Source organism: Gouania willdenowi, chromosome 15, assembly GCF_900634775.1.
Source record: "Gouania willdenowi chromosome 15, fGouWil2.1, whole genome shotgun sequence".
Classification (NCBI taxonomy): domain Eukaryota; kingdom Metazoa; phylum Chordata; class Actinopteri; order Blenniiformes; family Gobiesocidae; genus Gouania; species Gouania willdenowi.
Window position 1 is genome coordinate 12,998,312 of NC_041058.1, and position 20,185 is coordinate 13,018,496.

A 20,185-nucleotide genomic window follows, 5' to 3' on the forward strand; every position below is an offset into this window, starting at 1 on the left:
TAAAATGACTGATTTTTACTAGAAATATGCTCAATAAAGTACAAGTACCCATTAAAGTAACGAGAATGCTTGTTATCAGTGACTTTCACCTCTGCAAATAGGCTTCAGTGTTGACACATTTGTGCTTGGTGATCATAACAATTGTGTGCCATGCTTGCCACCCAGTGTAAAAAAAAAAATTAAAAATGTTAGAACCAAAGTTCTGTAGTGTCAAGCCAAATTTGGGACAGCTAAAACATGTTGTGAGGCTGTTTGTATGAACTTACACTTTAAACTTCAGATTAGGTTTAGCCACATGTCTTGTTTCTAGTCTGGTTATGCCAATCCTACAGGGTAATGATCCTCATGCTTTCTTCTTTATCTCTCTCTCACACACACACACACTCACACACTTTCAGAGTCAACATTAAAACTGGGACTCCTTGAAGTGTGCATCTGGGACTGTGTGCTGAGTTTGGTTGTGAAGTGGTCGGCTCATGCTAATAGGCCAATTATGTACATCCTGTCGTGGCACGGTGCCATTTTAAAAAGCTGGAGTGCTGCATTAGTGCAGTTGTATTTTGACACTTTGGGGCTCAATTTTCCAAGCGAATGTATTAGTGATGAATGTGCCTGCTTAGGGGCTGTTTGTTTTTTTTTCCCTTCCACGTATTCCCCAAAAGTTTTCCACAGCACAGCTCTGAGAAGCCCAGCCTGTTTGAACCACTGGGCATCCATCATGTTGTCACCATTCTGCACCCACCCGGCCACCTAGGAAATGAAAGCTATGGGAGAGAAAGAGCGAGAGCTGCAGCCAAATCGTGTCACCAGTGCCAAAAAGCCTGCACCTTAAATTGCCCCTACGTCTGCCCGGGCCTTACAAAGCTACTGACTAGATGCTTTGAGCACCTCTGTAAATTTAACAGTGACATGTTTTAGTGCAGACAGGCCTTGGGAGGAGGGGGTGGGGGGTGTTGGTGTTGGGTAGTAAATGCTAATGTAATTAACAGTGCTAGGTCCTTGACTTCCGCCCTTTGACACCTGACTGATATCGAGGCTCTGCTGGAACACTTGGCTGATGTGACCCCGTCACTTGAGTACCTAAGCCTGCTGGGAAATGAGGCGTGCCCCAACCAGCTGGTCAGCCCGGATAAGGATGAAGACGACTATCAGAGATACAGGTTCGTAACTGTAGGGATACAACTTTGGTGTCTCATTTGAATAATTTGGATAAAATATTACAGATGAAGAAAAAAGAACTACTGTCACATCACATTTCTGGCTTTGTATCCAGCTGCAGGATTGGGGTCAATTGTAATTGTAATTGGGGTCCCCCTCAGACCCCCCAGTGTTTGCTGGATTCCGGCCTGGCCCCCACAGTTCACCTGGGCGCAGGTTTATTTTTTTATATATAAATATTTTTTTTCCCTCTCTTGTCTCAATTTTATTATATCTATTTTGTATGTGTATGTATATATATATCGTTCCTTTCCCCCACATATTTCTCTATTATTAACTTGTTATTATCTTCTCCCCTTACCCTCTAATAGCACAATACCATTATTATAATTCTTATAATATCACACACATACACACACTTATAATGTATATCATTTGTAAATACTGTCTATGGTAACCTGTCAGCATTTTTTCTGTAATTGTCTTCATGTTGTATGATGCAAAAAATATATGTAATTGTTATTGCGTAATTGGTAAATAATTACAAGTATGAGGTAAGTATAATTATAGTCTTTATTTAAAAAATCTGCTGCTGTTGTAAGCGTAATTGAATTGTAACTGAGATCATTTCATTGTACTTGCCATTAACATTCTATAAAAACTGTCATTTACAATTTAATTAAACGCAGAACTAGGGGAACCATGTTACAGTTCAGTTGCTTACACATATGTAGCTAACAAATGTAAAAGCTGTGTTTCATATCAAATTTACCTGTTAAAATTTAGGAGTACACTGACAGAAAAAAGGCTCAGACGCCCACAACAAAGATATTAATATGAATATTTTTCATTAATTAGGAAGTCTAACAAGGAAACCAAGAGATGTGAAACAAATTAGATGATGGAAAATATTTTTTAGTGTATTTTACAGCTGATTTAAAACATGGGTCAACCTGACCCATTATAATAAGAGATGCTAACAGAAAGCTAACACAAGGTTACGTTTTATGGGCTTATTTATTGAAGGCTCAGTAATTGAGAATGTACTTGTAATTGACTTTCAGGGAGAAAATAAGATTTGTAATTGGAGGAAATGCCCGTCAACGCAATCATAATTGAGTTGTAATTGAACATGGATAATTAAAGACATAAATGTAACCCAAACCCTGTCCAGCAGACACAGTTATTATAAGAAACACTAACTTAATCCTAACATTAAACTCACTTTTGATGACTGAATTGGTAACCAGTCAGTCCAACGTGTTTTGATGTGTGGAGTCACAGTTTTGATACTGAACTGTTTGGAGTGAGACTTTTTTTTAAGTAATAGGGTTGGAGATGGAGCTCTGTTTTTAACAAGCAGCTCTTCCATTCCGTAGGCAGACTGTGGATTCAAACCACATCACTCTAAAAGCTTTGTCAACCAGCTCCTCTACACTCTAGTTTGCAAAATGGATTTCATGTGTGACTAGTCACCGCCACAAATGAGTGTTTACTACCCTGCCTTACCAGAGCAGATGATGCATTAAACATCAAGGTAGGCCTCGAGCCGTGCAATATGACCACCATTTGTCAGGGTCCTTTACATGAATAGCGATTAAAAGGCCAAAAGCATACTCTCTTTTGTCTGTTTTAGCCCTAAGTGCTTGTTTCTGACTCTGTGTTGCCTATTAATCATTTACCAACATTCCCTTTCTTGAATAATCTTTCCTCCCTCTTTGTCTTTCTTTTTTTCCCCCTTGCTCTCTCTCTCCCTCCCCTTCTTTACTCCCCCACTTCCTTTCTCGCCCTCAGCTTGCATGCTTATCTTACTGGTGAGGAAAGCGGCTCTGTTTTGACTGACAACGTCTACAGTCCTGTAATGTAATATTCATAATGTGTCACATAGTAAAACATCAATTTGAGCGTGATGCAGATTTCATGTCTGACAAGGTTAGGCTATGTGCAGGTCGTGACAGCACTGGCCTTGGGCAATAAATACCCAGCCCAACGCCTCAGGAGCTTTTCTTCTTTCCAATGGAATACCCTGGTGGGCTGCATTGGTGCCCCAATTAGTGCAGTGACATAGAAATATAGTGTTCATTTACACTGTTGTGTGTACTCTGGAGGGAGGTTAAATGTTAGTCCTATCTTACAGGCTAAGGATTCTAACAGCAGCCATTTGTGGCAATAAAATTACAATACAACACATTTGGTAACCATTGTAGCATTATATGTTCTCAATTATATATGGTGCTGGTTATGCAATACATTGACTTAGAGGATACAAACAGGGTATAATCTAGAACTGAACCTGCTTTTTTTTCAAACCAAATATGTGTAAAAGAACATTTTAACCTTTATTGTTCCAGTAATTAGCAGTTTGTCTCATCTCTATTTAAGGAAGATTAAAAAGTTGCTTTGTCTTACAGCTGTGCTACTTATTTACTCAACTTTTTTTTGTTTGGAGAAGAGCATTAATATATGACTTGTGTTTAACTGCATACAATGTCTGAAACAATATCTTTAAAAACAAGCCTCTTTTTCAGATATTGGCAATTATCTGGATCAGTGATCCTGATCATGTTGCCAGCATCATTCAGACTTAAAGGCTTGGAAGAAATTTCTATCCTGATTAATAGCGATACAGTAGGTCCAAATGTATGGGAAGCTCAATTTTTTTTGAAAAATGTGGATGAAACTCGGTGGGGTACTAGAGAAACCAATCCGACATAACCAGGGATGTCCACTAGTAGAGGCGGCGAGCGGAATCGCCTACTACTCTCTTTCTGGCCGCCTTCTACTCTTAAACATGTTCATAAATGATTCTGCACCCCTTTCGCACTAAAAATATTATTACAATCAATGAAAGTTTTCCACACTTTAGGCAACTTTTGCAACGCTGTTTCAGTGGCCATTTTCTAAATCTCGCGCAAGTCTTGTGAGAGTTCGCCTCATGCTCCGCCAAGCAGCTAGTCTGGCCAAGCAGTATCAAAACAAACATGGCTGCTCTGTTTTAAAAGATCTGGATATATTGTTGAAACCACAACAAGAAGAGGCTTTAAAGCCTTAAGTCTGTACCGTACTACACGCTGTTTTTGTCTGCTGGCTCTGTTTAGGGAAAAAGAACGACGCTTGTTGCGCTATTGTTGTCAGGTCTTCTCATCGTTTGATTGGTTACTCTGCGCGTGTTTGTCCATCCCACTCAGCTACCAGAACTCAAACGCCTGTTTGAATAATACAAGGAGATTAGGATGGTTTCCAGGCTACCAAGCAGCAGCTTTGCACGCCTCTGCCATCAGCCATCATTAGCATAAACCCGACCCTGCTGCTGAAGCACACCAAACTTCTGCGGCCTCCAGTGGGCGCACTTCGGCCCCTAACCAAAACAAACATTCAGGAATAAAACGTGTCAGCTGGTGCTACATTTTCCATAAAATTAGCACTTTTTTTGCACTGCTATTGTGTTTCACCTCTAGTGGGCGCAGTTCTGACTCTACCCGGGAGAAATACACATATACAGAGTCGGGCGGAGCAGATCAACTTTTGTGCTTCATTGAAATATGCTTATGTTAGATATATTAATGTGCTTGTGTTTGATATATTATGAATATTAATGTGCATTGACACACCCAAATATATTACCAAAACCAGCTACAACCACGCAAATATTATGTTAATCATGCAGATATGTTACAGTGCCAGACAGCATTCTACAGAGAACTACTAAAAGACCAAGCACCCGTACTACTGGATAAATTGGTACATTTTCAACTAGAAAGAGGTAAACTGATAATGATGCTCGATTCTTTGTCATCATTATCATGGATACTAGATTTTGAGACTTGTAAATGCATCATACAAACAAAAACTACAAAATAGACAGAAGATACATAAGCCATATATAAGACCATAATACTTTGCACCTCCTAGTTATCGCACAGTGGCAGCGTTGCCGCAGTGATTTCTTGCCACGAGTTTTAGCATTCTACTTGTGTCAAATTCATAAAGATTGGTCAATTACGAACCAAGATGACAATTTTTGAAATTTTGCCAATGAGATATTTTTCGATTTTATATGTTCTGGATCCCCTCTAAAATTGAATGGAGTTTTCTATTGAATAAGGTCTACCTTTGGTTAAAATTTAATCATTTGACGTAATCCATAACAAACAGACAAATAGATATTGGTTAACGGCTATAGAAATATTACCTCCTTGGTGGAGGTACACTAACAACTGTAACAGTGAGCATTGTTATTATGATTATCCACAAGAAGATTTAATCAACCTTATTGCTCAATAATATTTGATTAAAAAAAATGTACAAAGAGTTGACAATTGTAGCTCAGCGACTTTTGCATATGCAAAATTTAAGTGTTGTTTTATTTTATTAAAGGTGAGTTTTTTCTTTTATATAAGGAAATCCTTTTGCTTATTCTACATGCTATTATATGTTACATTGTATATTTACAAAATGTTTTGAATTAACGCCTTTTTAAAGACACAGGCTAGACTAAAAGAGTTGGTTAAAAACTGTTTAAAATTACGTTAAGCATGACTATGTGAACTATAACTGGAGTTTTAGTTGTGAAATGACACTTTTTTCTTCTATTTACCAGCCCTCTCCTCCCACTGTACCCCGTTGTCTGCTCTGCTTTCTTATCCTCCCTCTGTGGTTTAGTTGAATCATTCATATCCTCACTGGCTGACAGAGCCTTGTCATCTGCTCTGACCCTGTGATGGTAGGTTACCTATGGAAAATAACCTCTCTGCGTGTCTCCCAAGGGCATCTTCACTATTCATCATTGGAAAGCCCTGAACAAAGTACTTTTACATGGAGGGACACTGGGGGGCCTCTTGGACTGGAGTGCCTTTACTCATCTAAAAACAATCTCTATTAGGGCATTTTGAGCAGCCCGTTCGGGTAGATGTAATGGTAGGTTTTGTGAACGATGTGATACAGTTAGTTTTTAATTGCGTGAATGTAGAATCTAGATTGGCAAACATGAAATCTATTTTCGTCATTACAACACTTCCTGCTACTTGTCAAATGTGATCCTTGCATCCACCCTCCTCCTTCCTTATTATCCCCAGGTGTTGAAAACTTGACGCAGGCTTTGCCATTTCCCCTCATCGCCATCGCCATCATCAATTTGTCACGGCTCTTGCACACAGGTCTTGTCTGTGGCCGTATCCAGCATCCTTTCTCACCCTCCACTTAGGTGATGCACGCACGTCCCTTGGCTTGTGCCTCAGCCCCTGGCGTCCTGGTACCTCTATCCCTGCCTCCCTATGAAAGGATCTGTTGTCATCTGTGTATTCCAGCCATTATCTTTTGACGTTTCTCTCCCTCCCAATGAAAGACAGAGTGTGTCTGAAAGCTTAGAGAGATATCTGTGATGCTACCAGAGTGACAGCTCTTGCAGACAGCCTGTATCTCCTTTTGTGCTATTTTTATGTCATACTTTTTTTTCCTTATCAGCTTTGAAGGTTATTACATACAAGAAAATATCACCATTAAATCTGCATCACTATTAAATATTTGTGAACATGGCTTTTTTTCTCTATTTTATTGATGTGTACATTTACATGTTAGAGTTGGTGTTAGTTTGATTAGTTTATTATGGTTTACATAGTTCTTCAGATGCTCAGTTTGTGTCTATAGAGCAGTGGTTCTCAACCTTTTCAGCCCGCTACCCACAAAATAAAGGTGCCAGAGACTGGGGACCCCACACTGTACCTGAGACAAGGCAATCAAGGAGCAATAAACGGGAAAACTTTTTGGGGCGCATCCATAAAGTCAGACAAATTATGGTTCACTGTTTTATGAATCTGTGATAACCACATTCATTTATTTATCTGAAAAATATCCACTGCTATCCAGGAACTTTATTATTATTTTGGCCATACTATATAGTCTTCTTAAAGATGTAAATCCTTGTTTTAATCAGAAATAAAATGGGTTAAAAGTGACCAAAATTTGTGGAAAAGGTGATGAAATGGGATTTTGAAAAACTACAGAAATTGGTTAAAAGTTGCAAATTAGAGTGGCCAAAAACGGACAAAAAAAAGTGATGGTAAGGGTTCAAAGTGTCAACATTGGCTTAAAACTGGCAGAAAAAAAAGTAGGAACAATTAGTTTAAACTGGCAAATAATGGGCATGACAAATCTTGAATGTGGTTAAATTAGCAAAAAATAAGCATGAATTATCATGAAAAGAGGTAAAAAAGTGTCAACATATGTGACATTAGGTGAGAATAGTTGTGGTAAGTGTTTATAAGGGCTGAAATGGTGGAGAAAGGGCATTGAATGTTGATGAAGTGGCCGAAATTGGAGTAATGTAGCAAAAACATTAAAAGTAGCAAAAACATGGCAAGAAAAAGTGATTAAAATAGGTTAAAATATGGCAATTTTGGCATAAATGCAGAAAAAGGGTAAAATAAGCAAAAATGGCATTCAATTGGTCAAAAAATATTCTTAATTTCTTGAAGGCACCTGGCGACCCCCTCCCAGTGCCTCGCAACCCCAAGGTTGAGAACCTCTGACATAGAGGTTATCTTAAGGCAGCTGAATTGAAGAAGTCGTAAGAGTTGAGTTGTTCTCCTTTTTGCCCATAGGTACTTTGTTCTGTACAAGCTGCCAAAGCTGAAGTTTCTAGACACCAGAAAAGTAACCAGAAAAGAAGTCATGGAATCCCAGGCACGAGGAGCATTCATGAAAGTGGTCAAACCAAAGTCTGAAGCTGTAAGTTCATCTTTTTTTTTAATTTTTTTTTGTTTATTGTGTTACTAATGAACAACAGTCCAGGTTTGTGACATTTATCCCTCTTTGCCCTGCATGCCTCACCATCAGTCTACCTTTTAGAGGCCTTTGGTCCCGCGACCCGTGTTGTAACTAACTGCGTGTGTAAATGTGTGTGACCGCGGCCTGACCTGATTCCGTATGCATGAGCCCATATCAAAGACGACGGGCGGCTGTCCACTCGTACTTGTTTCGCTGAGTGTGACATGGCTGGTGATTGGAGTGACAGCTCATGTACATTCTGCTCAGAATCGCTTAATTATCTCACGCCTATGCGGTTTATCCCTCGCTCAATTGTTTTGAGGTCACTAATTAGAGTTTGTGAGGTTCATCAATACAATCACCTCACTGGGCTTTTACTCTATCTCAGTTTTTCTTCTTAAAGGCAGTATGAAAAAATTGTTTATTCAAATAATTGTAAAGTAATTACCATTTGGCTCATCTTAGTCCAACATTTCAGTGGCTTTGACATGTAGCATGGGAGGTAAAAGGGGATTCAGGTTAGCTTGATTGAAAACAAGCTATGAATCAGAAGCATTTCAGTCAATAACTGGGTTTCCATTACCCTTTGAAATGCGCAAAATCTAAATCGCGCAATAAAAACTGCGGAAAGCTTGTAATGGAAACACCTGAATTTTGAAAAAAACACTCAAATGTCGCAAATAAGTTTTTACACTTTCATGAGGAGGAATTTCAGACATTGCGATTATAAAATGTATCGCAAAAGCGCTATGGAAACACTTTAAAATTATTACGGCCACATTAGACAGCAAACCACAAAGGAATACGGAGTGTTATTCGGAGCGTCCATCGTCCTGCAGCAAATTCTCGCGGGATGCGATAATAACGGGAGTTACGAGACAGCCTGTCATTGCCCAATCCCGTTAGATCTCGGAAGCTTGGTCCGGAAAAGTGCAGGGCTAGGAACAGCAAAGATACTGCGCAGAGCCCCTCAAGCTCCCAGGCCTCTGGTAGACCCGAGCTTGAAGGAAAAAGAGACCGCCCGCGTTGGGGGAGGAAGAGTTTTATGTATATAGCCAAGATGATTTTTTTTGTGTTTCATTATTCTGTGTTTTGATGTTGATCCCTCATGCGAATAGCAGGAGAAAAAGTAGTTTAACCTCAGTCTGCTTTGATTGGTTGATAGAGAAAAAGGGGGTTGGGGGGGGGGGAACACTGTTCATTTGCTTTATAGAAAAAAGAAAATAAGGACTTATGTCTCTTGGCAGGAAAGAGTCCCTTTTAAGATTTTTATTTACATTGGTTGTCAAGTAAAGAGGAAAGGTTTGCTTTTGTCACCACAGCCATGGATGAAAGCAGAGATAACCACAGATTCCCGTTGACATGATGCGTGTTTCTGTGTCTTTGAACCTTCTGTATATAATTATTTATTCCTTATGCAAAGTAAAAGGTTACAGCTTTGAAGAAAATGCTTCAGCCAAATGTCGCACACATTATCTTCAGCGTGTTCCCTCTATCTTGATCATGAACATTTGACTGAGTCTTTCTTCTTCCTCTTCTTCTTCCTCTTCTTCTTCTTCCTCTTCTTCTTCTTCTTCTTCTTCTTCTTCTTCTTCTTCTTCTTCTTCTTCTTCTTCTTCTTCCTCTTCCTCTTCCTCTTCCTCTTCCTCTTCCTCTTCCTCTTCCTCTTCCTCTTCCTCTTCCTCCTCCTCTTCCTCCTCCTCCTCCTGCCCGTCCTCCTCCAGCATCTGAGATGTCACCCCAATATTTTTTTAACATTTGTTTTGAGCAAGATGAGACATGAGTTGTCAACTACGTTGGACTCGATGAGCCGTGACGACCTCCGTGCTCTAATTGTCCACATCATCAGAGTGATTGTGAGATGACCAATAGTGCAGGCGACCAATTAGTGAAACGTCTGTAGCGAAACAGGAACGTGGCGGGACAAGATGGCATAATTAGATATTTGTGTTTGCTTTTATGTTTGGTACAGCAGGGTGTTGTTCATCACAGTGGCTCATAGTACAGAGTCTGCAATTAGCTTTATTATAATGGCAGGTAATTAGCTCTCCCACTGTCGCTTTCATTACTGTTTGAGTCTTAATTAGTACAGAGAAAAGAATACACCCTGAAAACAACATCATTCTGCTGTTTTGTTTTTGTAATAATTTGACTTTGTTTTCTATTCCTCTATTAAAGCAGATTTATGTTTTCTTTTTTTTCTTTCTTTTGTGACAACACCATTCATGATCAGACTTAATGTGTCATCTTTGGAATAATCAGTGCTGAACTCTCTGTGAGGTTTGGCCACAGTCTTAACCACTTTTTAATCACGCCATTAAGGCATGGCACAGAGCGACCGCCACATGCTACGGATGGAGCGGTTATGGTCTTCATCATAATGTGAACACCATAAGTTCGCATTCATTCTTTCTGTTTTCCATGTTGCCTTAATCATAACCAGACTGTCAATGGGCAGTGGTTGGCAGAAAAAAATCAAAAATAGAAAATCCTGAGCACAGTCAAGAGGTTGTGATGTGAGTTTCAGAGCAGAGAGGAAAAATCAAGAAGGAATGGAACTTTTTAGAGTCACATAGAATAGCTGAAATAGTGCATCAGTTATATCTGACAAAAATCACAAGAGTTAAGGAAAAACAATGAGAAAATATAGCATGAGAAATAAAAACAGACATTTGCATCTCAAACACTTCTGAGAACAATATCAAACATCAGAAAACGTGTTTTTATACCACCCCCTGCTGCCTTGGAGGGAGAATACATCACTCAGTAAACAGAGATTGCTTTTTCTGTTTGGTTCAAAATGGTCAAAAGCGAATTTGGTAATGCAGCACACCTTTGAAACTACTAAATATCGTTATTAATTATGTATACAGAACATTAACGAATGGTGTGCCCCACTATCTGCCTTTGTCATTGGTTCCTGTGCTTCTCAACTTAAATGATAACAATCTTAGTATAAAAGATGTATAGATTAATGACTAGATATGAATGCTCCAACTCAATTTAAATATAATGACTGATTTTTGTTCAATTCAACTTTATTTATATAAAGGAAATTACAACAATAGTCATCTTGAAGCGCTATCATATCAATATCAAATTCTTAATAATTCACATGAACATGCATCAGCTACAGTTGGGAGAAAAACTCCATTTTAACAGGAAGAAATCTCCAGCAGAACCGATGTTGTCATTCAAGTATATTTCAAAAGATTTGTAATTAAAGTTGGTTTAATTTGTTGTTTAGTAATTGTTTTGTATCATTAAAATGAATTTTCAAACAGGATAAGGTTGCACTTTTTGCTCCTTCAACCATGTATTAAATAAATATTTATTTGCTTGAGAAAAGGATTTTTTTGTGTGTGTCTTGTCTCACACTGTTTTTTTTCTTGACAAAGACAAAAACTTCTGACTTGTTTCTTTGTGTTTTCTCAGTAGACAGTGGCATTTTTTTCATTTTCAAAACGTGTTGCGAAATACAGTATAATATAAAAGGCAAGTAAATCAATGAATACATGAAATGAATAGATAGTTAAATAACTAATTGTCGAGTGGGAAACTCCAAACTGAGCAGACTGAAATGTTTATCCCCAACACCGCAAAGCTTAGGTTCAGGATGGAAAAGCCTCTAGCTGTATTTTGGGAAATTGGGCGTGTTGGAATGCCATAATGTGATAATTCACTTTGAGGACTTGGAGGTCATGGAATGAAGTGGCGTTAAACCACGTAGAGTCATTTGGACTGTGTTGGGCTGCTTTTGGAAAATACATGTGGTGCCTCTTGGCTCCGTTCCTCCTCTTCCCTTCGCTCCGGCCGCAGAGCCCATATTATGCTGTCGAACTCTTGGGTTAAACTGGCCATGTCTATCCAAACATTGTGACAGCACATTCTGTTTTCACTTCTCAAGGAGATTTCAAAAACGTGCATAGCAAATTAAACTGGTAGAATAACGTTTCTCCCTGCCACATGTTTAAGAGACTTTCAAAGTGAATGAAGTACGGTAACTCTTTAGTCCCCTTCACAAGGCACAGTGTGGTAACTACGTCAGCGAGTATAAATGTTCCTTGGATGTCACTTAGATTTTGCCTGGTTGCAGGATCTGACTTTTTCTTTCTCCACATCCTATTTCATGTAATAAAAAGCAGACTTCTCAGGCCATGCAGGGTGGCTCGGGCCAGCTTCTGGATCCCATGAGTCTTTGCACACAGGGTAACAGTTCTTCACGGGAATCGACAGTGACACGGCCAGGAAAGTCCTCAAGTGGATCTTTTCAGTTCTGTTTTATCCTCCACAGACACTAACCTGTTTTACCGCGTAGCAGACAGCTGTTTATTTTGAGTTTACTCTGAAAGGAGGCATCCAAATCTAACATAGGCTGCTTTAAAGCAATGAATGTGCAATATGTGATGCAAGATTGTGGTTTTTTTTTTTTTTTTTTTTACAATGCAACAATAGATGAAATAAATTATTTATTGCAATGGGCTTAGTTGTTTTGCTTTCTGAAATACACCATGTAGAGTAATATGCTGTGTCTATTCTCTGAGAATTATGAGTTTCCACTAAGCTTTCAAACGTAACAACCCATATAAAAAATAGTGCTTTGTAAATCTGCCTTCAGTGAGTTTACTAAATCATGTTACTGAACAAATGTGTCTTTACAGAAAATCCTAAAGAACATATTTTACTATAACTAATAAATTAAAACCAACAGATTACTTTTGAAGCTTGCTTTAAAATTACATAGTTACATGTTTGTAGTTATAGGGCAAACGCACATCCTGTATAGCACATGTGTCAAACTCAAGGCACGGGGGCCAAATCCGGCCTATTAGAGCATCTAATTCGGTCCGCAGGATAAAAAATGACAGAAACACATGTATCATTGTGTAAATTACAAAATAATTCAGTTGTAGATATCTTAGCCCCTCCAAATATACGCATGGACACCAATTTACAAATTCTCCACGCTTAGATTACATGATGGCTCTCATTTTTTAATCTCAAATTGATGGTCCTGCACATCTTCTCAAATGCTTCTACTAAATTAAATAATTGTGTATAATACCAAGTAACTGTAAGTGAATTTGAGTTTAAGGTCACTAAATACTTGGATTTTGTTACTTTAAATGTAATGTACACCTGGAAGTGCAAACTAGGGCACGCTAATGTTGAAATTACACTTTTTCCTGCCTAAAATCTGTGGCCCACTTGAGATCTGGTCTGTATTTATCCCCTGGACTAAAATGAGTTTGACACCCATGCTCTATAGGGTGTATTTTGTTAGATGGTGAAATAATTCAACCAAGAAAAATAACTGTTAATGAGTTTCTATGTTGGTTTTTTTTTTAAAAATGTTACCGCTGAATGAAAAAAAGTTCAGGAGTTGGAACAAATACATTTAAACTCATAGTTTTCAAATTTGTTACTGTTAAATACTAATAAATTGGCTTCATGAGATAGAGGAAACACACTGTGCTTTTGTGTGAGATATTTTCCAGGAAGACAAATGTTTTTGTCAGGAGTTTTCTTTCATTGTTTTCTGAAATAAGAGCTTATTGAGTTTAGACCAGTGCCACTCTGACTGCTCTCCTCAGCGAAAAGTAAATGGGTCAGGCCGAGGTTATGAAACAGAAAAATAATTACAATTAAAGGGAGTGAGTCACACACTGTCACCATAAATCAACCCAGCCTTGCATATCATAAAACCTCAGTAAAACTTTAAAGCACTATTATTTGTAAGACCATGGCACCAATATATTCATTTATTGCCTTGTTCAAATCCCAGAGATGCAGGGTACGCATGATCCGAGTGTCACTCCACATTAACAAGTAGAAATTATCATTGTAATGTTAATTTTTGGGCTAAACTTTGCACAAATCAATTACATTTTATTTTTAATACAGATTTCATGCAACTCTGAATTAACCCTGTTGTATCAGCTGGTTTTCCTTCTTCTACATAGATTGAATATAGAAGAGCAACGCCTCTGAGGGTGTGTTTTAAATGTTGACATATTTGAATAATGTACTAATGTGCCTTTGCTTCTTCCTACTTCTTTTCGGGTAAGATATATTGTATGGGGTGTATGGGAGTTTAGGGATTATTTTTGAGTGATTGTATATTTTAGTTATTATGGAATTAAGTTGTTGTTTGTCCAAAATAAATACATAAATAAATAAAATGAATAAATAATGATCTAAATCCTCATGTTTTTAAACTGACTTTGATGATCTTAACCCTTAAAACAAGTGGAAATTAAACTTTATTTATTTTCTCCTTTTCTAATTAATTTTTGTAAAAAGCCTTCTTAATAGTTTTGCGCAGTAGTTAAACAAAATGAAAAAAGAAAACCACAGTCCTAAATCTGATATACCTTTCCTCAACGATTTTCTAAACTAGTGTGCAGCAATCTATCATTCGATCAAAGCGAATCCTCTCGGCGTCTCCCTTTGATGTTGGGAAGTTGCTTCCAGCTTCATAAGAGACAGTATTTTGTGCTAAATTTCTTAAAAGAATGAAATCAATTTCTCTTTTTTGGGGGAGAACCCACTAGGTTCTCCCATGAAACACACAAACCATTGTCAATATTTCAAATTTCAGCAATCATTAGTTTGTTGGTGGTGGATGCTTGTTGGCTTCTCAAGTCAGCATTTCTTAAAATTACAAAAAGATTCTTATTAGATTATTTAATTTGCTGCTGTTGCATGAATGTCAAAGTACAGAATAAAAATTCCTAGGAAGAGCCGCAGAGGTTATGCTGTCCTACAAATTACAATAATAATAACAAAAGTAATCCATTTTATTTAGTGGCGGTTTTCAAGGTACCCAAGGTCACAGTACAAGCTTCAACACTAAAGAAACATACATTAGATACATAACATTTCAAACTACTAAATAAATGAATGAATAAATAATTAGATAAATAAAGATATTCTCCCTCATGTTAAAATGGGGGTGGGCAAATTGTTTGGCTTAAGGTTTGGAGGAATTTCAGTTTTTTTTTTTCTTTACCTGCTTAATATACGCAATATTGCTCTATTATTAATTACAAAAATGTGGAAAGTTTGAGATTTTTTAAATCAAAGAATAATTTGTGCATTAATTGTCATGTGGCTTACATTAAATTGATTCTCGTGAAAAAACGTGTATGGCAATATTATAGTTTAGGACTATTGGCTAGCATTATTAGTAGTTATTTGCTTTTAGTGTCTGTTCATATACAATAGCTGCGACCAATTTTTAAATGTATTTCATGCGTGTATGTTGTTCATATTAATCCCAAGTGTTCCTCTTTAAACAGCCTGTTACTCTTCATTCAGTGTGTCTTCATTGCTTCTTCACTTTTGCTCAAAAGGCCAACTATAATACATAAACCAATAATGTCAAATCCAGACATATTGTTCACGAAGGTAAACTAAAGAATAGCACTACGTCAGGTTCACTGGACTCTCTCTGTAAGATGGAATAGATTTGATTGTCCTATAATAAACTTAGATCATTGTAAGCATGTATAAAAGATGAACCAATCTGAAAACAACATATTTTTGTTTCTCCTAATTATAATATATTGGACTTTCCCTTTGTTTGAATCACATAAGCCTAGTCTTTGAGGGAGATGGAGTCATCTTTCAGCAGCAGTGACTTCTCATGGACGGAGCCAACGCTGAAAGTCCCTCCACTGAAGTTTGTACTTACACAATCCTTCTTCTTTGTGGTTTTAAAAGCTTGTCAGACATGTCAAGCACAGGCTTAAAAAAGTATATTGTTTCTAGCCACTTGGATTCCTCCCCCCCCCCCTGACATCTGCCACTCTGCCAAGATGATAAATTCTTGCCTCATTAAGCGTGGGTGTGGGATTACAGAGTGACAACACATTAATCACTGGCCCTGGTGGCAGCGGCCCCGCACCAGCTACAGGCATTGTTAACCAAACTTTTCTAATGTGTCACTCTCGTCCGTGACAGCCCATAATCAATCATCCTGATTGGCATGGCTGATAGATTACACTATTTATACTTTGTGTAATAAAAGCTAGCGTTTCCACCTACTGTCATTGTGGAGTCGATGATAGGCCACCGTGTCCGACTGAATGGGAATACGTACTAAAGGAGACAGACAAGAGAAAGGCTGAGCAGACCATAGTGCAGCAGCGGTGTGAACTTTGAAACCGCTCTTATGATGGCTGTTATAAGTCTTCATTGTTCACCCTCCACTGTATAGCTTAAAGGCAGTCTCAGAGCTTTTGTCATTATTGTGGCTATCAGTGCCACGTCGCCCACTTACAGGTGAAATTGCGCATTATCTCCATGGGATTTGGTTTCCTTAGAACCCCCCCACCCACCCCCCAATGGCAGGGTTATGTTTTGTTGTTAAAGTAGCTTTGCTGACATGTAGCACATGATTTACACATGTCTAACAACAAGATGACAGGACACCTTATACTTGCTCTAAATGGATTCCCCCTGTTTGCTGAACAAGGGCTTTAAAAACACCTCATATCGCTTTACAAAACCTGCGGCAGAGTTTTTAACTCAGTGACGAGATGGAGTGTCTTCAAACATAATAAGGTTATGTTTCTTTTCATTCACCTTTTTGTTGTTGCCATTGTCTGGTATTAGAGTTGTCCTCGCCAAACTGGAAGAGGATATTGAATATTAGTTTCCTGCTCAGTGCATGTCAAACATTGGGACAAACCAGGTGAGAAAAAGATACTCCATCATGTAGTTGACAGTAAGTAAATCTGAGATTTGTCTTATGTGACTACACGCTGTCAGGGAATTAGTTAACTAGACTATATTATGGAGAGTGAGGTAATTTATCCTCTGAGATGCTATCTGAAATACCTAGCAGGAGGCCGCATCCCTGACCTGACATTGCTTTGTGTATAATGCAAAAGCTAGTGACATGCTCAATGGGTTCTGTCAGCCGCAGGATTGAATTCTCTGCCTGCTGCGTCTCAGTTTGGAGCATGCTGGTCAATTATTTCTGAGGCTGTCAGTGCATAGGGAGACACTGTTATTTAGTATGTGTTAACTTGGCATCATTAAGACACTCAGCTGACAGAGAATAGCACACACCTGAAAGTTATTTATTTTGATTTGCCGACTGCGGTAACCTTCAAACACGTTGACCTCCTCCGATTTCTGTGTTTTGTGAAATCTCACTCGCTCCATTAGAAACCAGAGATGTCGACAGCTTGGGAATCAAATAGCCGAGAGTCATCTAATCTTATGCTGTAATGTGCAAAGGGAGCTTCCATTTGTTTGGACGGATTGCTCTGATCACACGGTGGCAGTTGAGTGGGTGTCCATGCTAACAATGCAGACATTTCTGTCCAAATAAAGCCTTTAAACCAAATTCTGAAACGTCAGATCATCACAGTTTGTATTTTCTGCCAACAAAGACTCTGAGACACAAGCTGTGGTTTTTGTTACGCTGAATTAAAAAAAATGAAACATGTTGTTGCAGCATGGAAAACCCAGAGGTGGAAGCTTTTGAACGACACCCAGTGTTTGTTAAGTGGGGCTTGGTATTAAAATTTCGGAATGGGACTCAGTATGGGTTGCTATCATTAAATTCAAGGATTTTCTAAAAAGTAAACCAAAGAGTTGTTTGATTTCCACTTCTCAATTGCAAAAACCTTCAGTTTAAAGAAGAGAGGTTCAGTAGATACTGGCATTGATGAAGACTGCTTGGTTTACTTTGAGAAAACAAACATTTCTTACTTCCAATATCACTATCGTCACAATATGCAAATTGGATAGTACTCACACACAAATTATATTCAATGAAAGTTTAGATTTACTAGAAGTTACAGTACATGATCAAATAAGTTCAAGACGCCGAGGCATGGCTAATTTAATTTACTACAATCAGAAACACTGTGTTCAAATAATGTTTTTCAAATTTTTTGGCCTTTAGAAATTTCAATTAAAAGACGCTGTGCCAAAAGGAGTCTAATATAGTTCATTGTGTTCAATTTTAGTAGTTCGTCAACCACTGTTTTTGGCAACTGCTGTTCCATATATATCTGATTTTTTCAAAAAAGGTTCCTTCTGAATTAAATTATCCTTTTAATGACAGTTCCTTGTTACAATTTTAAATATAAGTTGATCCATGATATAACATATGTTTAATGTATATAAAAACACCACAATCAGCACAAACCAGACTTATTATTTTTGACGAAAAGCCTAATGACCTGTATGGATGGTCTTGACTTAAGGAATCCACTGAGTTGGGACATTTACTTTCCCACAGAGTTCAAATTTTAAATTACCAGCCAACATCATCCTTTCCTCATACTCCACCACCTCCATGATCAGCTAGCACAGGTGATGAATAGGAAACCCGATCGAGTGAGGCCTCAGCATCACCTCTGTACAGCCGGATGACATGATTAGGAGGTGACAGCCTTTGTAACAACATCTCTGCATTTATCTTTTCTGCTTGCTCTCTCTCTCTCCTCACTGTCTCTCCCTCTCTTTTGTCTCTCCCTCACTCACTGGTTCTCTCTCTCCCTGTCTGTCTGTCTCTTTCCTCTCAACAAGTCAGACTACTCTATAATTAATGTCCCTGCGGGCTATTGGTCGGTCAGGCTATGTGGGTGCTGTTGAGACAGGTAGTCTTGACACCTCTAGGTTTGTAGCTTCTACATGTGGTTGGGTAAATGACTGAGGAGGGGTAAAGAAAGACCAATGGCGAGGGCTGGAGCGTCTTTAGAATGGAGGCTAGGATCGTATAGGAATACTGTAGGTTGAAGGAAGACAGGCCTCCCTGTGTGACCTATGCACCTCAGACAAAAAGAGCAGTTCTTCACAGGATTAACCAGTCAAAGCTGGTGCATTAAGGGCTTAACTTGTCAGGAGCCTCACATCTGACTGACAGAAAGAGAACATACAGTTTCAATATCAGCACCACACACGTTAGACCTAAGGTAACTTCAGGTGTGACGTTCTGAATAGGTTGGGAGGGATTTGTGGGGAATAGAAAGACAAATATATGGTGTCATGAATCTGGTCCCCATCTTTAGCTGGTCAGAAACCGACATTGAAGTCTTGTTATTTACTTGACATTCACAGCACTCTAACACTTGAACTAAACTTGTCGGGGCATCTGGTTTTATTCTTTTTTTTTTTTTTTTTTTTTTTTTTTTTTTTTTTTTTTTTTTTTTTTTTTTTTTTTTTTTTTTTTTTTTTTTTTTTTTTTACCTTGTCTGCACATGCTTTCGAAGGTTAACACTACAAGAAGTGCAATCTTTTGACAGCAATGCATATTTTATTATTGCAATTAAATAAATTTATTTATTTCATTGCATAATTGTGACCGTCACCAGCCCTCCCTAGGGAAGGGTAAGAAATACTTTATTAAAGGGAGGATGTAAAAAAGAGAGGGCAGTGTTACACCAAGGTGAGGGGTTGGAGGGGGGTGGGGAAGTTAGCAGGGAAGAGGGATACAAGATAGGATATGGAATGGGTGAGGAATAGTTTTAAGTGATGCGATGTGAAATTGTGGTTGTGTATATTGTGTTTATTGTTGTGTTGTCAAGCCAGTTTGGTGACCAGTGTGTGGTTTAGGAATAATGGTGGTGGCTGTGAACAGAGGAAGAGGTGAGTGGAAATTCCATAAAACAGGTATTTGGGAACAACGTGTCTAAGGTTGAGCCCAGTATGAGTGTTATCCCACAGCCCAAGGCCAGTGCATCCATGACAAATGTATTTCCAAGTACCGCCACTGCAAAACCCAAGAGCCGCCCCCGGGCCCGAAGAAGCAGTCAGGCCAGCAGAAAGAGCAGGCAGCCTAAGGGCCCCCGGCGACCACCCCACGGCCAAGCAGTCCCCCGAACGCCCCCAAGATCCCAAGCCGAGAGGCAGCCATCGCCCCCCCATACACACCCGAGAAAGCCCCAAGGAGCCAAGGACCCAGCGCACCACGCCACCGATCCCACCCCCAACCCCCAGACCCCCCACCCCATCGACCCCCCCACCCCACCCCCGCGCCTAACCCCCCGAGGGGAGGGCCCAGAGAACTCCCTGCCCGAGGCCCCAGCGGAGGAGCCGAAGCCCACACCCAGCAGACGACCAGAACCGCGCCGAACAGGCAGCCAGTGGGCACCCGCCGGCGAGCCCAGAGCCAGCAGGGGCCCGACCCCAGGCCAGAAGGACCCGGAACGGATGCAGCACCAGGAGCAGCCCGCCCAGGGAGGACGACCACACCCCAAGCCGCATAAGGCACCAGGGGGCCGCTGGGAGTCTCCCCGCC

At 39.2% G+C, this 20,185-nt stretch overlaps 1 protein-coding gene across 3 annotated transcripts in view; it reads left to right on the forward strand.

The window, feature by feature from the left end:
- The window catches only part of lrmda (leucine rich melanocyte differentiation associated), a 257,601-nt gene that overhangs the window by 162,858 nt on the left and 74,558 nt on the right, over window positions 1-20,185 (forward strand). For all 3 annotated transcript variants that reach the window (XM_028469150.1, XM_028469149.1, XM_028469151.1), the window contains 2 exons: window positions 1,021-1,160; window positions 7,758-7,884. In XM_028469150.1, coding sequence (XP_028324951.1) covers window positions 1,021-1,160; window positions 7,758-7,884 — 267 coding nt within the window. The remainder of the gene's footprint in view (window positions 1-1,020; window positions 1,161-7,757; window positions 7,885-20,185) is intronic.